The 23,182-nt window shown below is 40.9% G+C and overlaps 1 protein-coding gene across 4 annotated transcripts in view; it reads right to left on the reverse strand.

Annotated features, from left to right (window-relative positions):
- The window catches only part of tpra (translocated promoter region a, nuclear basket protein), a 160,489-nt gene that overhangs the window by 33,292 nt on the left and 104,015 nt on the right, over positions 1 to 23,182 (reverse strand). For all 4 annotated transcript variants that reach the window (XM_013132787.4, XM_013132788.4, XM_013132785.4 and 1 more), the window contains exons 33-34: positions 15,093 to 15,321; positions 14,301 to 14,494 (exon numbers count right to left, since the gene is read on the reverse strand). In XM_013132787.4, coding sequence (XP_012988241.3) covers positions 14,301 to 14,494; positions 15,093 to 15,321 — 423 coding nt within the window. The remainder of the gene's footprint in view (positions 1 to 14,300; positions 14,495 to 15,092; positions 15,322 to 23,182) is intronic.

The raw sequence follows: 23,182 nt of genomic DNA on the forward strand, positions 1-23,182 counted from the left end.
CAAAAGGATAATTCCTCAGTGTGACACCAATATGGAGGAGGAAGTGTGATGGCCTGGGGCTCTTGGGGGATCCAGAGTCGGTGACTAGCAAACAGCATTTTCCAGTACCATGCAATACCATTTGGTGTATGCCTAGTTGGTTAGGTGTGCATCGTAAAGCAAGGTAATGACCCATAACATACCTCCAGACAAAGTCTGTACTTTTTCTTTACTGGAAGGCAAGTAAAGTAGGTAAAACTTTCTAGTCTATAATCCGTCATTTGCAACATCAATGAAAACGAGATATAATGCAATTGAACAAAACAGTAAAGTAGACAATTGCGAAAGGGGGTTGTATTTTTAACTGTGTCATACATTTCAGAAATGGGAATTAATGACATAGCATTTTATGTTACAAATAATCACAAAACATTTTTGGTACAAGGAGATGGATTTCAAAACTGCTGATGACCAGAGGCCTTTTTTGCTGGCCTAGATGTCAGAATCAGACATTTTTATTTTTTATTAGTTAATATATATTTTCATTAATGCTATATGCAGCAGTGTCGTTAGGCCTGGGCGTCCGGGGCTACATCTTTCACGAATAGCCCCAGATCTCAAATTGTTGTACACCTTTTTTCAGGTGGTGTGATCAGAGAGCCAGCTATCTGAGGTAAAACTAGTTAGGACGTTGTGTAGGAACATCTAAGATTTATTTTATCTTTCTTTTGTGAAGTTTCTGTTAGATTTTTTGTTGTTCCCTGTTGTTTTTTTTATGCAAAATGGAGGGGAAGGAATGGATTTGGTGGTGGATTTACGGGCAAAGCCTTTTGAGAAAACATGGAAATTGCGAGGAACCAACCCCCCCACCTAGCAGCCCTGTCCCAGACAGGGAAAGGATTTGTGTGGCACTTGTAATCGATCAACTATGGAAAGTACACAGTGGCCTACAGTGTCGAAGGAACATTGTTGTTGTGATCATCAATTAGTGCTTTTCAATGGTCTATTTGTGTGGCAGCGTCCTGTCATACTGCATAACGGTACTGTTCATCCTTGGTGGTTTCAGGCACCATGTATTCATGTTTCTATAATTAGTGCTTTGTAAGCCTCTTGATAAATCACTTTATTCCAATGTCACTGTGAATACAGGGTGTTTACGTCGAATGACAATAGCCTATAGCTCAAATGTCATGAGGTTTTTTCAAAATATATAGCAATTATTTTGCCATTATACAGCTTTAGGCAACCATGCATGCTAAAATCATAAGCTTTCCATTAGCTGACTTTCAAGAAGGGATGATTACTTTGTCATTTAAATTATGCTATATGGGTTTAGGAAATACAGTGACATGCTAATATAGGATATGTAGGTGTACCGATTTCGATTCTAGTTCGGGAATTTTAAGTTTTATTTTGGAAATTTAGTGAGCTGATTTATTGATTCATTATACCACTGTATAAGTGAGAGAAAAATCACTAGCTACCTACTGTGTTGATCGTAAAGTTAATGTATTTAGAAAGTAGAAAAAAAGGTGTGATAATACAGAGCTAAACTAATCAAAGGAACAAGCCTAGGCTTGTTCAAAGTTTATTTTACACCCTAATGTTGAGTTGCTTTGTAGATATGATGAGTATGTGTTTGGGAATTTGTGGTTTTTGAAACTGGGAAGTAAGGTTAGAGAGCTAAAGTAATTCCCCATTGTTGGTGATCGAACAGTTTTAATGTCAATAGCACCACAGACATGGTCAAAATCTGCATATATGTTGTAATTTAGGATTTGTATTTGTTAGTTGTGTTAAAATACTACTTTTGTTAGAGTTTAGAACACAAATGAAACAGAGTTGGAGACTTTCCCTCATTTAGGAGCTGTTTCACTGTGCAGAAATTTGTCACCAGATGATATATTCCTTCACACAAGTGACAGTGTTGCGCATTTTGTGTCTTTGATTATTTTTGTGTTTTTCAAATGTTTACTTTGTTTTTGATTAATACAGTATGCAACACAATATGGTACCAATGTCTATTTTGATATGCATCCTGGAATTGTGGTTTGTCTTTATGCTGCTTTCTCTCGTTTCATTTTGTGACTACTGTAGTGAAAGCAGGGGGGATGTGTACTAGGTATGATGCTTATCAATAAATATTGATTTAAAGAATTGAGCTCAGAGCTCAAAATTTATCAAATTGGCATGCATGACGTGTTATATGAAACATTACTTTTCCAGTTTGCGTAGTTATAACAGAACATTGACATCTGTTATGGCTCATATTTTCCATTCACAGGATTTGTTTTAATTTGATTATTTTGAAATGGTTTTGTTTGATGTAAGGTCTAACATTGTAATGATTGAGTAGAATACATCTTACTATTTTGATTCAGCTAAGCAAAGTAAGACTGTATCAAGTTCTGTTCTAGAAAACCAGGTGGAGAAGTTTAAAACTGTAAACCTGTAAAGAGATGGACCCCAAAAGCCCACCCCTCAAGTGCACTGCTCACTCTAAGAAACAGATTTACTGGTGACATTATCAAAATTGTTATTCTAATTCGACTACACTGAATACTTTGTGTTCATTATTCTGGTTTTGACCATCATTTAGCTCTCAAACATCAAATAGGTTGAAAGCCAAATTTTGAGATTTTTGAGAAAATTCTAACTATTACTTAGAGAATTTATCTAGTACAGATGGGAGTTGAAAGTACAAAAAGATAGGAATTGAATCTGGATTTCTTTCTTGTGTGAAAGGGTAAAGTTTACAGACCAAGATTGGGTTGCTCACTTTTAATCAAGACCCTCACACCCTGTTTCAGGTCTGGGGAGATAGAACATAAGAGGGGGGGGGATTTATAGTGTCTTTGATCTGCTAGTATAAATAAAAGGAGATATTCACACTGGGTTTCATCTTAGAGAGTAATTAGGTGATGGAGTGCAATGTTTTGATTTGCAATATGGTACTTAATCGGTTGGGTTAAACAAAGGTGAATTTGATTGTAGTCCAGAGACAAAACAATCCATTGTAATTATATATCAACTGAGATCTGGTTAGATGAACCGAGAACTGTTTATAAACTACTCTGAGAGTGATACTTCAACATAAGCAAACTCTCTTAACAGATGATTAATTGGAACAGTAATAGGAAATTGTGTTCTTCTCTTCATGTAGTTTTTGTTATTTGTTGGTTGTTAAACCAACTATAGAAAAGAGTGGAATTGTTATTTTTCTACACTAGCAGAACAGAAGCACCAGAAATTTTAGTGTTTCCACTATACTGCTACTGTTTACAACTGTTCTAATCTATTTAGGCAACGAAAGCAGAAAGAAATTGAATATACAGATATACAAGTTTGTTAAGTGTTTGGTGGGAATGTGTTCCAATGCATTAACAAGAAGCAAAAACTAAGGTAATGGACATTATCTGATTGTGTACTGTGCAGTTGCAGCTAATCTTCTCAATGAGAAGTCACTGACAGGTACAGGACACTTGAAAGTGATCCAGCGACAATACTGGTTGGAGCCCAGAGACTGAGTTTGTCTCAAAGGACAATTGTGAGGTGGGCACAAAGTCAACAGTATTTTAGGCTATTCATTGCAATGGAGAAAGATACAAAGAATAAACTTGTTTTCCAATTCCTTCACAACAGTAGGCCTACCAGTCTAACCACTACAAGCTTACAAAAAAAATAATACCATCATTGCTACATGCAAATACCTGTCCATTCCATTTCCGCAGAAAATAAGCTGTTGAAACAAAGTTGAGCTCAAAACAAACCAATAATAATTATCCTAGAAGACATACAGCTACGAGAGAGATGCATGCAAAAACTGTAAACTGCACATTTTTGAAAATACGTCACTATACATCTTTCTAATTATAATTTTATTTATATCATTTTTAACGCTTTCCTATTGAAAATGACAAGAGAAGGCAAATAGAATATCATTTTTGCAGGCCAAAATAACATTGTTGATCTGCATGATCAGCACAATACATGATGCGCACAATATAGCGGAGAGCTATTATAGTGACTTGAAAAATCTCTTGCCAGTCACCGAAGTGTTCCTGACTAATGTATAGATGTGCCATGGAGGAAAATGCAGTACAATTGGCAATACTAAATGCCACATAACATCCACTGCAATGTATTGTCAATGAAGCTGGTAACCATACACATTTACAGATTTACATATTGATGTAATTGAAGAATATGCGATCAGTGGTTTTCAGCTAGAAAACAGAGTTATTAGGATCGTTATTAAATCGGGATAAAAATCGTAAATCGGGATAATTTTGGACAGGATCACTGAGGTATGAAATTCCTGTATCGACCCAGCCCTAGTCTCCAGTAATGCCTGTTCCTGATTGCAGGACTAATTCTAGTCCTGATGATTCTGTCTCGAGATGAAGAGGGCAACCTCCAATCGACGGTGGGAGCTAAGCAGAGCTCTGGTTCTGGACAACATTTACTGGGGCGCGAAAGACCAACTGCATGATATCATGCCACGCTGGTTGGGTCCATACCAGGTGCACCTCATCTGCAGTCCAGGTAGCTGAGAGAGGAACCAGAGACCATGCCACACTGCAAGAAGGCTCCAGCTTTAGAAGATACAGCGAAAGACAGATGAAATTGAATTTCACCTTAACGAGCGGCTTGAGACAAGTGCTAGTAACTTCTGTATTCCAATACATCCTGCAACCAAGGGCGACAGAGAGACAAGGACCGTGGAACCCCTTCAGGAAGAACGGAGGAATGAGATGCAGCACCGGGTGCCTGCTGATTTTAAGTATTATCATCATCATACCGATAGTGTGGACTTTCAAACCAGACTATGTTGATCATGGACAGACTGTAAATATGACACATAATGAAGCAAGGAAAGAGACATTCGTACACCATAAGGCCTAAACGACAAACATATACAGAGCGCAAATTTGGACAAGCTACACTTATCTCGTGACATGATTAATGGTCCCCCTGATGGAAATTGCTATGTAAGACCATTTTTGAAGGATAATAAGTGGTCTTGGTTGCATGTAGATACGGGAGGATATGCTATGGTTCCAGCTGTGAACCGACCTCTTGATTATGTTTACAGGTGGAAGTGGAAGAATAATTGTTGCGCTAGTAATATTTTGGAATAATCCATTGGTGTTTAAGCAATAATGAAGGCAACACACCTTGCAGACCACCTGACCACCCTAAAGGTAGACCCACTAAGATATACCCACAACATTTTCACCTACTACAACAGTGTCTACCCCTACACCAAGCCACCCCTGCACCAAGCCACCCCTGCACATAGAGCCAGAAAATGTAGCCCTTAGGATAAAAGTTGACTACACAATAATTGTTGGATTTGCCAAAACATACCAACATCCTCATCATCATCATCATCTTCCGCTTATCTGGGGCCAGGTTGCGGGGGCAGCAGTCTAAGCAGAGATGCCCAGACTTCCCTCTCCCTAGACACCTCCTCTGGGGACACACTGAGGCGTTCCCTCCAGCGTGTCCCAGGTCTTCCCCGGGGTCTCCTCCCAGTGGGACGGGACCGGAACACCTTCCCAGGAAGGCGTTCCGGAGGCAACCGAAACAGATGCCCAAGCCACCTCAGCTGACCCCTCTCGATGTGGAGGAGCAGCGGCTCTACTCTGAGCTCCTCCCGGGTGACCGAGCTTCTCACCCTATCTCTAAGGGATCGCCCAACCACCCTGCGGAGAAAGCTCATTTCGGCCCCTTGTATCCGGGATAATGTCCTTTCGGTCATGACCCAAAGCTCATGACCATAGGTGAGAGTAGGAACATAGATTGACTGGTAAATCGAGAGCTTTGCCTTGCGGCTCAGCTCTTTCTTCACCACGACAGACCGATACATCGACGCATTCCTGCAGAAGCTGCACCGATCCGTCTGTCAATCTCCCATTCCATCCTTCCCTCACTCGTGAACAAAGACCCCTAGATAGTTAAACTCCTTGCACTCTCCACCAACCTGAAGTGGGCAAGCCACCCTTTTCCGATTGAGGACCATGGCCTGGGATTTGGAGGTACTGATTGTCATCCCCACTGCTTCACACTCGGCTGCAAACCGTCCCAGTGCATGCTGAAGGTCCTGGTTTGAAGGGGGCAACACGACAAAATCATCCGCAAAAATCAGAGATGAAAACCTGACACCCTCAGGGCCCTGGCTGCGCCTAGAAATGTTGTCCATAAAAATTACAAACAGAACCGGCGACAAATGGCAGCCCTGCCAGAGTCCAACATGCACTGGGAACAAGTCTGACTTACTGCCGGCAATGCGGACCAAGCTCCTGCTTCGGTCGTACAGGGACCTGACAGCCCTTAGCAAAGGACCCAGGACCCCATATTCCCGAAGCACTCTCCACAGGATGCCGCGAGGGACAGTCGAATGCCTTCTCCAAATCCACAAAACACATGTGGATTGGTTGGGCAAACTCCCATGAACCCTCAAACACCCCGTAGAGGGTATAGAGCTGGTCCAGTGTTCCACGGCCTGGACGAAAACCACACTGTTCTGCCTGAAACCGAGGTTCTACTATCGGCCGTATTCTCCTCTCCAGAACCCTGGCATAGACTTTCCCGGGGAGGCTGAGAAGTGTGATCCCCCTACAGTTGGAACACACTCTCTGGTCCCCCTTCTTAAAAAGAGGGACCACCACCCTGGTCTGCCATCCCAGAGGCACTGTCCCCAACCGCCACGCAATGTTGCACAGGCGTGTCAACCAAGACAGCCCCACAACATCCAGAGACTTGAGGTACTCAGGGCGGATCTCATCCACCCCCGGTGCGTTGCCAGTGAGGAGTTTCTTGACTACCTCTGTGACTTCAGCCCGGGTGATGGACGAGTCCACCTCTGAGCCCTCATCCTCTGCTGCCTCAATGGAAGACGTGACGGCGGGATTGAGGAGATCCTCGTACTCCTTCCACCGCCCGACGACATCCCCAGTTGAGGTCAACAGCTGCCTACCTCTACTGTAAACAGCGTTGGTAGGGCACGGTTTCCCACTCCTGAGGCACCGGACGGTTTGACAGAATCTCTTCGAGGCCAGCCGATAGTCCTTCTCCATGGCCTCACCGAACTCTTCCCAGGCCCGAGTTTTTGCCTCCACAACCACCCGGGCTGCAGTCCGCTTGGCCTGCCGGTACCAGTCAGCTGCCTCAGGAGTCCCACAAGCCAACCAGGCCTGATAGGACTCCGTCAGCTTGACGGCATCCCTTACTTCCGGTGTCCACCACCGGGTTCGGGGATTGCCGCCTCGACAGGCACCGGAGACCTTACGGCCACAGCTCCGAGCGGCCGCTTCAACAATGGCGGTGGAGAACATGGTCCACTCGGACTCAATATCTCCAGCCTCCCTTGGGATCCAGTCGAAGCTCTGCCGGAGGTGGGAGTTAAAGACCTCTCTGACAGGAGACTCGGCCAGACATTCCCAGCAGACCCTTACAGTACGCTTGAGCCTGCCAAATCTGTCCAGCTTCCTCCCCCGCCATCTGATCCAACATACCACCAGATGGTGATCAGTTGACAGCACCGTCCCTCTCTTCACCAGAGTGTCCAAGACATATGGCCGCAGGTCAGATGAAACGACAACAAAGTCGATCATCGACCTGCGGCCTAGGGTGTCCTAGTGCCACGTGCACTGATGGACACCCTTATGCTTGAACATGGTGTTCGTTATGGACAAACTGTGACTAGCACTGAACACCTACCAACATCCTAACGTTCCCAAATGTTAACCCCCCCTATTCCATTTTCAGTAGCAGACTGGGAGGTGCATGGCCAGTCAAAGGTGGCTGCAAGGTTGAACATATCTACAAAAATGTATAACATACCTTCATTGTTCAGGCTTACACAATGAGTGGATAGGAGTTTTACTGGAGCAGGTCTATATAGTCTCTGGTCGGAAAGCATATAAAACAGAATGGCATTAGATATGATCTTAGCCTCCCAAGGAGGTGACTGCAAGGTGGTGGGGTCTGACTGCAGTACTTCTATGATTCATGTTTGGCTGTTTGTGAGTAAATTGTTTCAGTGTTGACCTTAAGGGTTGCTTAATCCAATAATCCAAAAGCGTGGATTATTATGGATATTTACTGAGCGGATATATTGATTAATGATACCATTGTATAGGAGAGTTAAAAATCACTAGCTACCTACTGTGTTGACAGTAAAGTACTGAGTTAATATATTAGACAGTAGGAAAATGCAAGACACGCTAATACAGAGGAAAACTAATCAAAAGAACAAGCCTAGTCTGATTGAGACTACAGTCACATGTTGCTCAAAGGTCAGTTATTTTGTGAGATGTTGTCCCACCTTCTTGTTCATTCAAAAGGTGTTTCTGAACTGTATGGCAGACAGACTGTCACTGATCTTGTGTTAGTCTTTCTGTCTCTATGTGCAAATATGAATAAACTATAATGTGTTAGAGTATTTTCTCTCTGCCCTACCCAGGAGGAGTTCTAATCGATGGAATTGCCATCATAGTTTCGATATGTAACGGCAAAATTTAAAAGGAGTTCGTGATTCTGTGACTGAGTAACTGCACGTCATTGATTGTGGCCAGCTGTTATCCATGTAAATGATATACACAATATCCATGTAAATTATTGTGTATGGTTAATCTAAAGGAGTTTGGATTAAATTAATTGCACTCACAAAACACAACTATACCACTCTATACAAAAACTCACAAAAAAATTAATTGCACTCACAAAACAACTATACCACTCTATACTCGCAGGCCAATTATTTAACTTTGGTTGCAACAATAAGACTTTACATTAGACATTTGTCAGCAACAATAAGACCACCGGTTTTCGTATTTTACCTTCAAAATAAAGGTCTGCGGTGTCTCTACAGTTTGTACTGTGTAGGCTAAATTTTCAAAGGAAAAACTGTGTGTGGGAAATGATGAACAAAATGTGTACATCAATAATACTTTACATAAGTTAAAGAATATAATAAGGTGAAGCACACACAACTGGTTAGAGCTTAAGTTAATGTAGAGAACATTGTCAAACATAAAAAAAATCCTATTTTGATGTTATTGTTATTAATTTGCTTGTACTTATTAGCTTCGGAGAGGGATTGTATAATAAACCGAACCACACTGTATTTCCATCCACCCACTGTAACATATAAGGGATACTTCTTGCAGAAAAACTGTGTGCTACACCCAGCAAAACTATTTTCCACTCCATCTAACCCCCAAAGCAATACAATTTCCTCTCTCTCATCTTCATCCGCTTATCTGGTGTCGGTCGCGGGGGCAGCAGCTCCAGCAGGGGACCCCAAACTTCCCTTTCCCAAGCCACATTTGCCAGCTTTGACCAAGGGATCCCGAGGCTTTCCCAGGCCAGTGTCGAAATATAATCTCTCCACCTAGTCCTGGGCCTACCCCGAGGTCTCCTCCCAGCTGGACCAGCCGGGAACACCTCCCTAGGGAGACGTCCTGGGGGCATCCTTACCAATGCCCGAACCACCTCAACTGGCTCCTTTCAATGCAAAGGAGCAGCGGCTCTACTCAGAGTTCCTCACGGATGGCCGAGCTTCTCACCCTATCCCTAAGGGAGAAGCCAGCCACCCTTCTGCGAAAACCCATTTCAGCCGCTTGTACTTGCGATCTTGTTCTTTCGGTCATGACCCAGCTTTCATGACCATAGGTGAGGGTAGGAGCAAAAATTTACCGGTATAGAGAGCTTTGCCTTCCGGCTCAGCTCTTTCGTCACAACGGTGCGGTAAAGCGAATGCAATACCGCCCCCGCTGCTCTGATTCCCCGGCCAATCCCTTCACCCGCGAACAAGAACCCAAAATACTTGAACTCCTTTACTTGGGGTAACGCCTCATTCCCTACCCGGAGGAGGCACTCCATCGGTTTCCTGCGGAGAACCATGGCCTCAAATTTAGAGGTGCTAATCCTCATCCCAACCGCTTCGCACTCGGCTGCGAACCAGTCCAGTGAGTGCTGAAGGTCACAGACCGATGACGCCATCAGGACCACATAATTCGCAAAAAGCAGCGATGAGATCCCCAGCCCACCGAACTGCAACCCCTCCCCCACCCCGACTACGCCTCAATATCCTGTCCATAAAAGTTACAAACAGAATGGGTGACAAAGCGCAGCCCTGGTGGAGGCCAACCACCCACCTTGAACAAGTCCGATTTACTACAGAGAACCCGAACACAGCTCTCACTTTGGACGTACAGGGATTGGATAGCCCTCAGAAGGGACCTCCTCACACCACACCCACAGTATTTCCCGGGGGACCCGCTCATACGCCTTCTCCAGATCCACAAAAGACATGTAGACTGGATGGGCATATTCCCAGGCCCCCTCCAGGATCCTTGCAAGAGTAAAGAGCTGGTCGGTTGTTCCGCAACCAGGACGAAATCCGCATTGTTCCTCTTCAATCGGAGGTTTGACTATCTGCCGAACCCTCCTTTCCAGTACCTTTGAGTAGACTTTCCCAGGGAGGTTGAGAAGTGTGACACCCCTGTAATTGGCACACACCCTCAGGTCCCCCTTTTTGAACAGGGGAACCACCACCCCGGTCCACTCCTTTGGCACTTTCCCTGACTCCCACGCAATGTTGAAGAGGCGGGTCATCCAAGACATTCCCTCCACACACCCAAAGCTTTCAACATTTCTGGACGGATCTCGTCAATCCCTGGAGCTTTACAACATCCTGTACATGGAATTCATATTGCCTCATTAGTTATTAGCTAGTGGCTTTTATTTGGAGACTGGTAGGGGATTCATGAACAGATTTAGATAATGGTTCATTTGGCAAATTAATTATTTAAAAATCATAATGTGATTTTCTGGATTTTTGTTTTAGATTCCGTCTCTAATAGTTGAAGTGTACCTATGACAAAAAATTACAGACCTCTACATGCTTTCTAAGTAGGAAAACCTGCAAAATCGGCAGTGTATCAAATACTTGTTCTCCCCACTGTATTTAAGTAAACACACCTTTGACAATTATAATGATTCTCTTCTGACCCCATAATTATCTTACAACAAGATGAATTCATTAATATGCTCTGTGCTGGGGAAGGCTGATTAACTTCCAAATATATACACTACATTTATTACATTCTGAAAAATTCTAACGACTACCTAGTTACATTGTTGGGTGCTTAAGGTATTGTACTGCACTGATAGTGTCAGACTTTTCAAGTATCCATATTTATCTGATGCAGAAAATTGTATTATAATATCAACTGAGGCAAATGTCCTGAACACTATTGTGATGTAACATGCAAGATCATTCAATTTGGCCAAACAGAGGCAGCATAATAGCCATAACACTAACTGTTGTCCTTTTTGTACACATTTGGTACACATGATCAGAGTTGTGATCTTACATTGTGTGAATGATGTTTCAAGTTGGCCACATGGGGGCACTACAGGAAAGGAAAAACCATAGATGTCTGATTGCTCGCAAAAATGGATATAACTTGAAATTAATGTGCAATCTGGCTAGAAGTAGCTTCAGTGCTGAAACCCGCTAAATGCTGCTTGCAGCTTTAATTTGGAAATTGTTTAATTTGATGTAAAGTCTAACATTTTAATGGTTTAATAGAATATATCTAACCATATCTGATTTAAGCAAAGTCAAATCTAAAAAATCTTATTCCACTGCTAGTTGCTAATGGGTATAAATACAGCAAAAGGAATCAAACATCAACCCAGCCAGTTCTTGATGGAAACAAAAATTTGAAAGACTATTATGGAAACTTGCCTTAATAGGCTGTAAGCTTCACTCTAATGATGGAACTTCTAAGATCCACAAGTTTTCAGGACTGATCTATTGACTTCATTGTTGGAGTTGATGGAACAAGACCCAGCGGCTGAATGAACAGTTGAACACAACTGTTGTTCTGCAGTTATATATTCAAAAGATTGGTACATCACAATCCCTTTTCTGAAGATGCACCACGTCACCAACTGGACACAGACAACTGAGCGTGACTACTGCAACTTGTTCTGGATGTATACCAAAACTACACTGGATGAATGTTACTGACCATTCACATGGCAGAATGATGCCATGGTCAGATCGCTTGGCTTCACACTCCATTTCTAGATGAATCATCAACAGCGAGATGAGAGGAGAATCCACCCCGGGTCAGAGTACCATGGGCCAGTTAACTGGACAGGTCACATGGTCCCAACACAGCAAAAGACACTGTTGTGGTGTTAATCTTGAATTAGTGTAGAGTTGGAAACTCACTATTCCACTATACACCTACACTGAATTGTTAGAACCAGTGTCACACTGACTGCAAAAACTGATATTGGAATAATACATCACTGATATAAGACAGAAGACAAGAAGTACAGGAAACTTGATTGGAAACTAGCTTAATTCCTTACGATCAACGATTTTGCAAAATTAACTGATATGGTGATTTTATATGTATGAAGGTTTGTTTCTAGCAAGATAGGTGGGAAACTCTAAGATGTATATCCCAACATTGTAAAGCGATGTTTCTTGTGATGTTGCAGAATGATCAACATTATCATGGCTATCCTGGCATGTTTGGATAGTGAATCCTTCACTATTAAAAGTAGAATCTTAACCTATTTAAAGGTAGAATTGTTCACAGGTAACAGTATAAGCCCAAGTCTTTTGTAGCCATGTGTCAGAGTGGGATGTGTCAATTGTGTGTACCTGATCATTATTTAAACACTATACGAACAGCTGAATTTCTTACACTAATAACTTCTCTCAGTTTAACGATAACTTCTTCATGTCACCTATAGACAGGCCTTATACAGTGGGGAGAACACGTATTTGATAAACTGCTGATTTTGCAGGTTTTCCTACTTACAAAGCATCCCATTGTATGATTTTTTAATAATTAATTTGCATTTTATTGCATGACTTAAGTATTTGATCACCTACAGTAAGAATTCTGGCTCACACAGACCTGTTAGTTTTTCTTGTGATTGTACTGAAAGATAAGAATTAAAGCAATTTCCCAAGACGAAAGCATTTTAAGTACCTTTCTGCATAAAATGTCAGGCCGAAGACTGTACTTTATTGGGTCAGGTGCTATTGGTGGTTGGGGAGGAAGTGCAGATAATTTGAATAGAGGAATATGTACTGACATTTCTTGTACAAGAAATTACCTACTATGAAGGAGATGTGAAGGCAATGATCAGTGAACCCAAGACCTTGACTTCAAGAGCAAGTGGGCTTCATGTAAACGTATCATTTTATTCCTATTTTTCGAAAATGTTTCAGATAATAATTTCTGTCAAAAACAATATAAGCATTCAAGACATTGTTGTTGATACCATAATACATTTGTTGTGTGTGTGTGGTCAAATAGGAGTGTAAGAGATGTAAAAAATGACATTAAACTAAGTAATTGAGTGCAAAATATTTAACTATCCACCATACATCAATGGACAGTCAACACAAACACACATGCAAACCCCTATGCCCATTTACATACCTACACTACCTTTAAAAAAATTGGGCCCACTTAGAAAAGGGTCCTTGTTTTCTTTTTATTAAAGCAAGATTTCTTCTTCTGTCCAGTGTCTGTGTTCTTTTACCCATCTTAAATCATTTCTTTTATGAGAATGTGATCGATTGCTTCTATGGACAGGTGTCTTTTATACAGGTAACAAGCTGAGATTAGGAGCAGTCCATTTAAGAGTGTGCTCCAAATCTCAGCTCATTACCTGTATAAAAGACACCTGGGAGCCAGAAATCTTTGAGAGGGGACGAATATTTATTTCACTCATTAAAATGCTAATCAATTTATAAAATGTTGACATGCGTTGTTCTGGATTTTTTTGTTGTTATTCTGTCTCTGTGTATTAAACCTACCATAAAAATTATAGACTGATCATTTCTTTGTCAGTGGGCAAATGTACAAAATCAGCATTGGATCAAAAACAAATTATTCCCTCACTGTATATGTTTAGATGTCTAGGAGTAGTAACATGTAGGCTTATTGAAAAATAACTCCATGTCAGCTATATTGTGTGTATACTGATTAATTCCAGTTAATAATTCTGTATTGAAAAAGACTAGATACACTGATTGGCGGTTACCTGTTAGGAATTAATCATGTTTTCATTTCCATGAAACACCTCATCTCAGATTGCTGATAAAACATGCACAAGGAAGCCAAGTTATTTCAAAGCAAAAAAACATCTTGCCTCAAATAGGTGTATTAACAAGATAAATATTGTAGCACAGTACTTTGACCTGGAATTACATGTAGGCTATGCAAAACGCTCAACTAGTAGGTCCGTTCATTTTGCTTGCATGCCTGTACCTTATTGTTGCCTTGGTCCTGGAGCTCATCCCTCTGAGGTTGTTCGTCACGGTGGTCTCTAAGCTCCCTGATCTCTCTGTCCTGTCGGTGCAAACGGCCCTCATACTGGGACTTCAGGGCACTAAGACGCACCTCTTGCTCCTCCCGCTGCTGCTTCAGTTCCTCCACCTCCTTAGTCAGCTTCTCCTTCGCAACTGAGACAGAGAAAACCTTATATCTTAGAGGTCATGAAATTCAACATTACAGGACTAAGCCAGCAAAGGCCCTAACGGAATGTAAGATAAGAAAAATATACTAATATTATTACAAATTTTACATTCCAAAATAAACAGCTCCAGTGCATTCAGAAAGTATTCAGACACCCTTTAATCTTTTCCAAATTTTGTTTCATTACAGCCTTAAATGTATTAAATGATGATCCCTCCTAATTATTCTACACACAATACCCCAAAATGATAAAAATAAATTCATCCTTGAGATATTTCTACAACAGGAGTCCACCTGCAACTGATTGGATAGATTTGGAAAGGCACACGTCTGTCTATAAAAGGTCCCACACTCCACAGTGCATGTCAGAGCAAATACTAAGCCATGAGTTTGAAGGATTGTGTCGAGGCACAGATCCAGGGAAACCAAAAATGACAAAAGCCACTCCTCAGGGAAGGCATATGAGGTTGTCATGACGTTACCTTAAATAAATAGAAAGATGTGTGCCTTTCCATATCATGGTCAATCAACTGAAATTACCACAAATGTGGAACAAATGAACTGTATCTTCTGTATGTGACGCACTGTTAAGCTGGTTGATCTTTTGCTTGGCTCCCATGAAAGCCTTTTTGGTCTTCTCCTCCTTGTCTGCCAGCTGTAGTCTTAGCGTCTCCTCCTGGTTAGCCTTCATCTGTAGCTCCTGTTTAAGCCTTGTTACCTCTCCCTGGGTCCCCAAGGCCTGGGTAGACTGCCCCTGGAGACGGATAACCTCCTGTTCCAGACGCCCCATCTCACTGTCACGCTCAATCACCGTCTGTGGGGTAATGGAGAAATAAAACGCTGCATTGATCACAGTATTCATACGACACAAACAACTGTAATCTCAATTGTATTTTATTAAAACTATTGGCAGATTTGAAAATGTGGTGTAAACAAATCAAACAGATGTGTTTGTTACAAGAAAATCAAAAGTACCTCAGTATTCCGATCTCAGACCCATTCACTCATACATTAAAAATGAAATATGTTGTCGTGTTGAGGTAGATACTTTAGACAATTAAACTAATGTGGACAATTAACTTTGCCTTCACCTGTGAAAGATTAATGCTGCAGTCACATTTCTTAAACATTTCTAAAAGCTGTTGAAAAATACGGTTAGGCGGTATATCTGAATGAAAAAAAGAGCACTCTACAAAAGTGAAAGATATACAAATGAAAAGATTAGGAAAAGGGTAAAAAATATATCAGTGTTTGGATAACCCAGCAAGCACAGCTGGATCAAAAACCAGTAAATGGAACCCGCATCACACCACTCAGGAATTGCCAGCAAAAGGGTGCTGGCAATTATCACCAGAGCACAAGATAATTGTTTATAATGTAAGATCTACCATTGCAAAAAGCATTTCATTTTCACATGAAAGCCCATCAGCATCATACTGTCTGTTAACACAAACAATGACAGACTGAACACACAAACAAATACTCACAGACAAAAGCAAGAGCAATTTAAGCTGCAAGCAGCATTTCAGGGGGCCAAGCATCTCACTAGAGAAATGTTTTGCTATTTAATAATGCCCAATGCCGCTAGTAAGATTTCCAATCGAAGAAAAGAAAATCCAAACAAATCCAAACAAGAAGACCTTAAAGAAACAATGTGTGTACAGAGTGGAGAATGTGTGTGTTGTGTGCAGAGATACAGGACAGTGTTTGTGGGGGGACCAGTGTGGTTTCTTGGATGAAAAGAAGGATTTGTCTGTATGCTGAGTAACAGGAGAATGTGTAATTTATGGGAGAGTTTTGGTAAATATCTTAACATCTGTAACATTTTTAGTTGCATTAAGGTGTATAGGTGCAACGTATCAAAATCATTAGCCACCTTGTGTTAGCTTACCTAGCTTCAGTCACATAGGGTCTGCCACCTAGCGTAAGCCACCTAGCCTTGAGTTTGCTAGCCACCTCAGTGACAGCTAAAATCTTCTCACTCAGATGCGAAATCAAAGGTAGCGTCACCAACCAACACAGTGGTCAAAATTATATGAAACCAAGGTTGGATTCATAAAACCACTGACTTTAAATGGGAAAGAGTTTAGCTGAAGAATCCTTGGCTCCATCGATAAAACAACTGCAAACAATGTGTGTCTTAGTTACCTCATTTAGTGATGAACATCTCCAGAAAGCTTCATGTCTCTGACTTATTTGGCAGATTTTCTGTGAATTTCTTAAAATCTGTGACATTTATAGCACCACCATGAGAGCTTGCATTTCATACTTTTCAAGGTTTATTCCTGGCCTTGGGGTTTATGGGTAAAGCAAGTAGCATTTTTCTTAGATAATCCTTTTAGGATTTATAGCCTAATAAAATTAGTGCCAAAACTACGATAAATTAAATTGTGGATTGTGGCCAAATCGTTTGAGTTGTCAACTTCTTTAATACACTTTTAAAGATAATGGCCTACAGATCCTTCACAGCAAACAGAATGCCAAACCGTTCAACACTCTCAGAGAAGAGAGTTTATTTTACTACAAAATAACGCAAAACACAGAAGAGGCTCATAAGGTCTTTGTGTACTTGACTTCTGCTGTCCATTCGTGGCAGAGAAGTAAATGGGCATGATTAATTTCATAGCGGATATTCCCATGGGGATTTATGGCCTTATATGGTCAGAGCCCCGCCCACCTCAATTTCATTCGCTGTGTGCAGACATTGTTTGAGATATAATTTTTCCTTGTATATCATTCAAAGAGAATTGCCCAAAGGTCCTTTACACCAAATGGCATGCATTACATTATGTCCCTAACTTGTATGGCAGAATATTGTAAAATTTCTGAAGATGTGTGACATTTACAGCTGCTACAGCGCCATTACGATATATATAGGTGGAAAGTGTCAAAAACACCTCATATAACTATTAAGTTTCATGTCTCTGTTACAACTTTGTTGCTTGGCCCCCTAACAATATGGCCGGCGTCTACCAATAGGTTCAACACACACACAAACACATGAATGCAACAATTTGCTCGTCACTCACAGGGGTTCTGATTGGGATAAATTGATTTCAACGCCAGTGCATAGGTCCAAAGCAAGTGTTTTGGAAAAATAAGATTGCCTAAAATATGAGTCTATGAACTGGCATTGAAATCAACCCATTTCAATGCCAGGACTCCTTGTGCGATTGGCAAAATGGGTACGCACCAAGGATATATAACAGCACTCAGTCTTCACAGTTGGACAGTTTGGAGCGTTAAGTAGGAATACGGTGTTGAAACCCACCTAGTTAATAGTCTCCAAATCGTTTTCAGTTTGAGTTTAGAATTCTGAATGGAAAAATTTAATATACACCTATTTAGGAAAGAAGTCATGAAAGGAGGACTTAACTTTCAAAATGGTATTTTCCAAATCAATTGCATTGTGTTGGGGAAGTTTCTTAAGCCTAATGCATTCTTACTGATTAAAGGACTTGAGTCCCATTGTTTAGATAGGTAGAGGAATGTGGGGGATCTGGTATTTGCCAAGGGGGTATCATTGACTGGTATCAGCTGATGAAATGGTTACTCTTTATCTCCTCATCTGTATAACTCATCAGGGCATCTATTGTCTGTTCGGGTTCTGTTGGAACTCTTAGAATTGAAGAAGTTACTTATGGCAGGAAGGAGAGCTGTCCTTTGTGTGAAGTTTAGGTAAACACAACAGTAAACATTATGGCAGGAAGGATAAGGTGGGGGGACAGCCCGCCCTTTGGGTAAACAGATGGCAGCATCTTACCACACCCCTTTTTTTATGTAATAAATACGGATTTTGCATGTTTGGAGGCAGAGACTCCTAAGACGATTGTGTGTGTAAGCGGTTGACGCGTCTCTCATATTTGCATAATAGTTAATAAAACTGTTAGAATGTGCCAAGAGAACTTTGTCTCTGTGTGCCTTACTCAGAGTGTGGATACATGGAATTACCATCACAATTGACAAAGAAATACATGTTAGACTACAATGGCTTGACAATTTTATTTTGTTGGAAATTAAGTAATAAAAAAATCCAGATGTCTAATTAACATTTAAAGTAATGCACTTTTAGATTTTTCCTTTATATAAAGTTGGCAATCCTAAATTTTAGTTACTAAACCACAGAGGTAAGACCTTGTACTATGTGATCAATGTAACTGTTGCAGGCCTTCATCTTCAGTTTCGCCAGGCAAGACGTTATGATCGCAATAACATCTTTGCATGTCAGCTTGCCCAGCTTACAAACAAAGGATTTCAATTAATTCCAAACATTTTCATTCAGGTTGAAATCTTGGTCTAGACTCTGACATGATTTGCTTGTAACAAGTGTGTAGTCTCACCAGTCTCTCTCCTTGGATTTATGTAGTGTAATTAACAGCAATTAGACTTTAGTTCTAAATAAATGCATAAAAATTCACAAATTCCATTAAATGTGATTAAAAAAAATTACCTGTGAAAATATTCATAAAACAATGGGTTGAATGTGTAGCGTATTTCCCATTTAACAACTGAAATGTCCTTCCAAACGCGCTATGTTAAATATGTCAATTATATTTTTGTTTGGGTCTACTGTGGCATATTGTACTTCATAGAAATGCGGTGAGAAATGTAATTTCTTATTACTTTAAAGTTTTAATTGAAAGATGCAGTCTACAGGAAATATTTGTGCTTAGCCAGTCACCAGATCTCAACCCCATAGAAAATCTTTGGAGGGAGTTGAAAGTCCGTATTGCCCAGCGACAGCCCCAAAACATCAGCATGGAGGAATGGGCCAAAATACCAGCAACAGCGTGTGAAAACCTTGTGAAGACTTTTGACCTCTGTCATTGCCAACAAAGGGTATATAACAAAGTTTTGAGATTAACTTTTGTTATTGACCAAATAACTATTCTCCACCAAAATGTACCAAGAAATTCATAAAAGATCCTACAATGTGATTTTCTGGATTTTCTCATTTTGTCTCTCATAGTTGAAGTGTACCTATGATGTAAATTACAGGCCTCATCTTTTTAAGTGGGAGAACTTGCACAATTGGTGGCTGACTAAATACTTTTTTGCCCCACTGTAACCGGATGTCTTGAAAAAGCATTCCTCTATAAACTGGCACAGTCACATTTATGATTAAAAACTTAACTTCATGAAATGTTATTATCAAAATAAATACAGATTGCATCTTATACTAGACAAATGCATATATTATTTAGCATTTAGAATTCAATTATTACATTAAATCCCAGATAGCATTGAGTAATTGGCTGCCCTCCGTAGACACGGCAGACCAAACGCTAGGGTGATTGCAAAACGTTCTATTGACAGCCCCGCTGGCAGACACTTTCACAAAACGGCAACAGAGCTCTTACCAATTATATGCCACTATCTTCTCACAGTCATTGTCCCCCAGCGCTTAACCCAACAGGTGACACTCCAGCTGCCCACAGTCAACAAAAAAATACATGCAGTGCCTGACGTCACTTATCGTTTAAATATTTTAGCATTATTTAAAATATCCTTTTTGTAAAGGGGACGAACCAAGGATTAGAGTTAATATAAAAATCTATTGACTGAAAATATATTTCTTTTAAACACAGAAATTAGAATATTGTGGAAAAGTTCATTTTCTTCTGCGATTCCAAACAAAACGTGACACCTACATATATAGTGGGGCGAACAAGTATTTGATACACTGCCGATTTAGCAGGTTTTCCTACTTACAAAGCATGTAGAGGTCTGTAATTTTGATCATAGATACACTTCAACTGTGCGAGACGGAATATAAAACAAAAAATTAACTGCATGACATACATATTTGATCACCTACCAACCAGTAAGAATTCCGACTCACAGACCTTAGTTTTTCTTTAAGAAGCCCTCCTGTTCTTCACTCAATACTTGTATTAACTGCACCAGTTTGAACTTATTACCTGTATAAAAGACACCTGTCCACACACAATCAAACAGACTCCAACCTCTCCACAATGGCCAAGACCAGAGAGCTGTGTAAGGACATCAGGGATAAAACTGCAGAGGCTGGGATGGGCTACAGCAAGCAGCTTGGTGAGAAGGCAACAACTGTTGGCGCAATTATTAGAAAATAGAAGAGTTTCAAGATGATGGTCAATCTCTCTCGGTCTGGGGCTCCATGCAAGATCTCACCTCGTGGGGCATCAATGATCATGAGGAAGGTGAGGGATCAGCCCAGAACAACACGGCAGGACCTGGTCAATGACCTGAAGAGAGCTGGGACCACAGTCTCAAAGAAAACCATTAGTAACACACTACGCCGTCATGGATTAAAATCCTGCGCATGTCCAGGCCCGTCTGAAGTTTACCAATGACCATCTGGATGATCCAGAGGAGGAATGGGAGAAGGGCATGTGGTCTGATGAGACAAAAAGAGCTTTTGGGTCTAAACTCCACTTGCTGTGTTTGGAGGAAGAAGGATGAGTACAACCCCAAGAACACCATCCCAACAGTGAAGCATGGAGGTGGAAACATCATTCTTTGGGGATGCTTTTCTGCAAAGGGGACAGGACGACTGCACCGTATAGAGGGGAGGATGGATGGGGCCATGTATCGCGAGATCTTGGCCAACAACCTCTTTCCCTCAGTAAGAGCATTGAAGATGGTTAGTGGCTGGGTCTTCCAGCATGACCACGACCCGAAACACACAGCCAGGGCAACTAAGGAGTGGCTCCGTAAGAAGCATCTCAAGGTCCTGGAGTGTCCTAGCCAATCTCCAGACCTGAACCCAATAGAAAATCTTTGGAGGGAGCTGAAAGTCCGTATTGACCAGCGACAGCCCCGAAACCTGAAGGATCTGGAGAAAGTCTGTATGGAGGAATGGGCCAAAATCTCTGCTGCAGTGTGTGCAAACCTGGTCAAGAACTACAGGAAACGTATTAACTAATTAATTGCAAACAAAGGTTTCTGTACCAAATATTAAGTTCTGCTTTTCTGATGTATCAAATACTTGTCATGCAATAAAATGCAAATTACTTAAAAATCATACAAAGTGATTTCCCGGATTTTTGTTTTAGATGCCTTCACTCACAGTTGAAGAGTACCTATGATAAAAATAACAGACTTCTACATGCTTTGTAAATGGGAAAACCTGCATCAGTGTATCAAATACAGGTTCTCCCCATTGTATAGAAGTTGGGACTTTTCATTTGAAAACAAGGACATTTCTAAGTGACCCCAAAACAGTGGCATGCATGTCGGCCTCATGGTGGCGCTGCCACAAGCCTCCAAGCCTCGTACTTTTTGCAAGCTCACCACGCCCACCCCTTGTGACCTAGAGTCTTGAAAATTGGTACATGGGTGTAGCTCCTCATGATGAACATTTATGCCATTGGGACCCATAAAATCCACCATGATGGATTTTCTGAAAAACACAAACACTGGCATCAAATGTGCGAACTTCACATAATTTGAAATTTGGCATCTAGGAACCATGTTCTTCAAAAGTAAAATCAGACAGGCCAGTATGTTAAAAAACATGGATGCTATAGACCAATGAACACGTGCGGAGGCGTGGTTTTGAACATGTATAGACATCTCCTACAAGGATAATGGCATAATAATTCTACGTGGTACATATGTTGACAAGGACCATACGTAAAAAATTACTGCAAGGATTATATCAACCACACAGTGGCACTATTGAGGTTTTTCCACATTAGAAAGGTCACCATACCCCGTTTAGAGATACAGCACGGAAAAGTAGTAGATAAGGCTACTACTCCTCATAAGGAACATATTTGCCATTGGGACTCTTAACTTCGCTTTCTGGGTTTGGCGTCAATTTTGAATACATGATAAACACTTTCAAATGGTCTCCTCTGGCACCTAAGGACCGATCTTCACGTACATTCATATTTGGCATCTATGGACGATGATCTTCAAGTGATATAATTTAGGCCATTATCATTATCTCGCTAAAATTATATTTTGAAACTATTTAGGGCAGTAGTACTGTTAAAGAGTATACTGAATATTTATTGAGCAACATTCTAAGATGAGTTATTTTCCTGAGGATCACTCCACTTGTCATATCAATAAAATATATGCTAAACATCAGACAACTGTTTGTGTGTTAATAATTCCTTTATTTACATGATTATTCACAATTTTACTAAAGATGGTGAAAAATAATGAATTCCGATTCTTGCATGCTTAGTAATGGACAAATACGATCAGTGAAAAACACCTTTATGAAGGTTATGTTGAGCTTGTTTGACTAATTACGGTTCACGTGTGCAGCCATTTTTGTTTCCATTCCACTGAATTCTGGGACCAAATGTCTGCCATCAAAGATGGTTGAACAAGACGATTCCCCAATCGGACCGGATGTTCAAATCTTGATTACTTTCCTGTCTCTGAGTTGCTCATCTTGTCACCTGTATCGGACTTTGTTTGATAAACAATCTTTAGCAGAGAAGTTGCAAATCGTGAAATACCATATGTGCGACAGACCAGACATGTAATGTTAAGTTGATCAGCCTTTTTTCTTTTATCGGAAGGCAAGTCGGGTAGGCAAAACGCTCTAGACTGTCATTTGCAACATCAATAAAAAGAGAAAGCAATTGCACAAAATAGTAAGGTAGATGATAAGTGGGAACAGGGATGCATTTTTTTACTACATTGGAAATTTCAGAAATGGCAATTCATGACAC

The sequence above is a fragment of the Esox lucius genome, chromosome 3, assembly GCF_011004845.1.
Source record: "Esox lucius isolate fEsoLuc1 chromosome 3, fEsoLuc1.pri, whole genome shotgun sequence".
In the NCBI taxonomy this organism is placed as follows: Eukaryota; Metazoa; Chordata; class Actinopteri; order Esociformes; family Esocidae; genus Esox; species Esox lucius.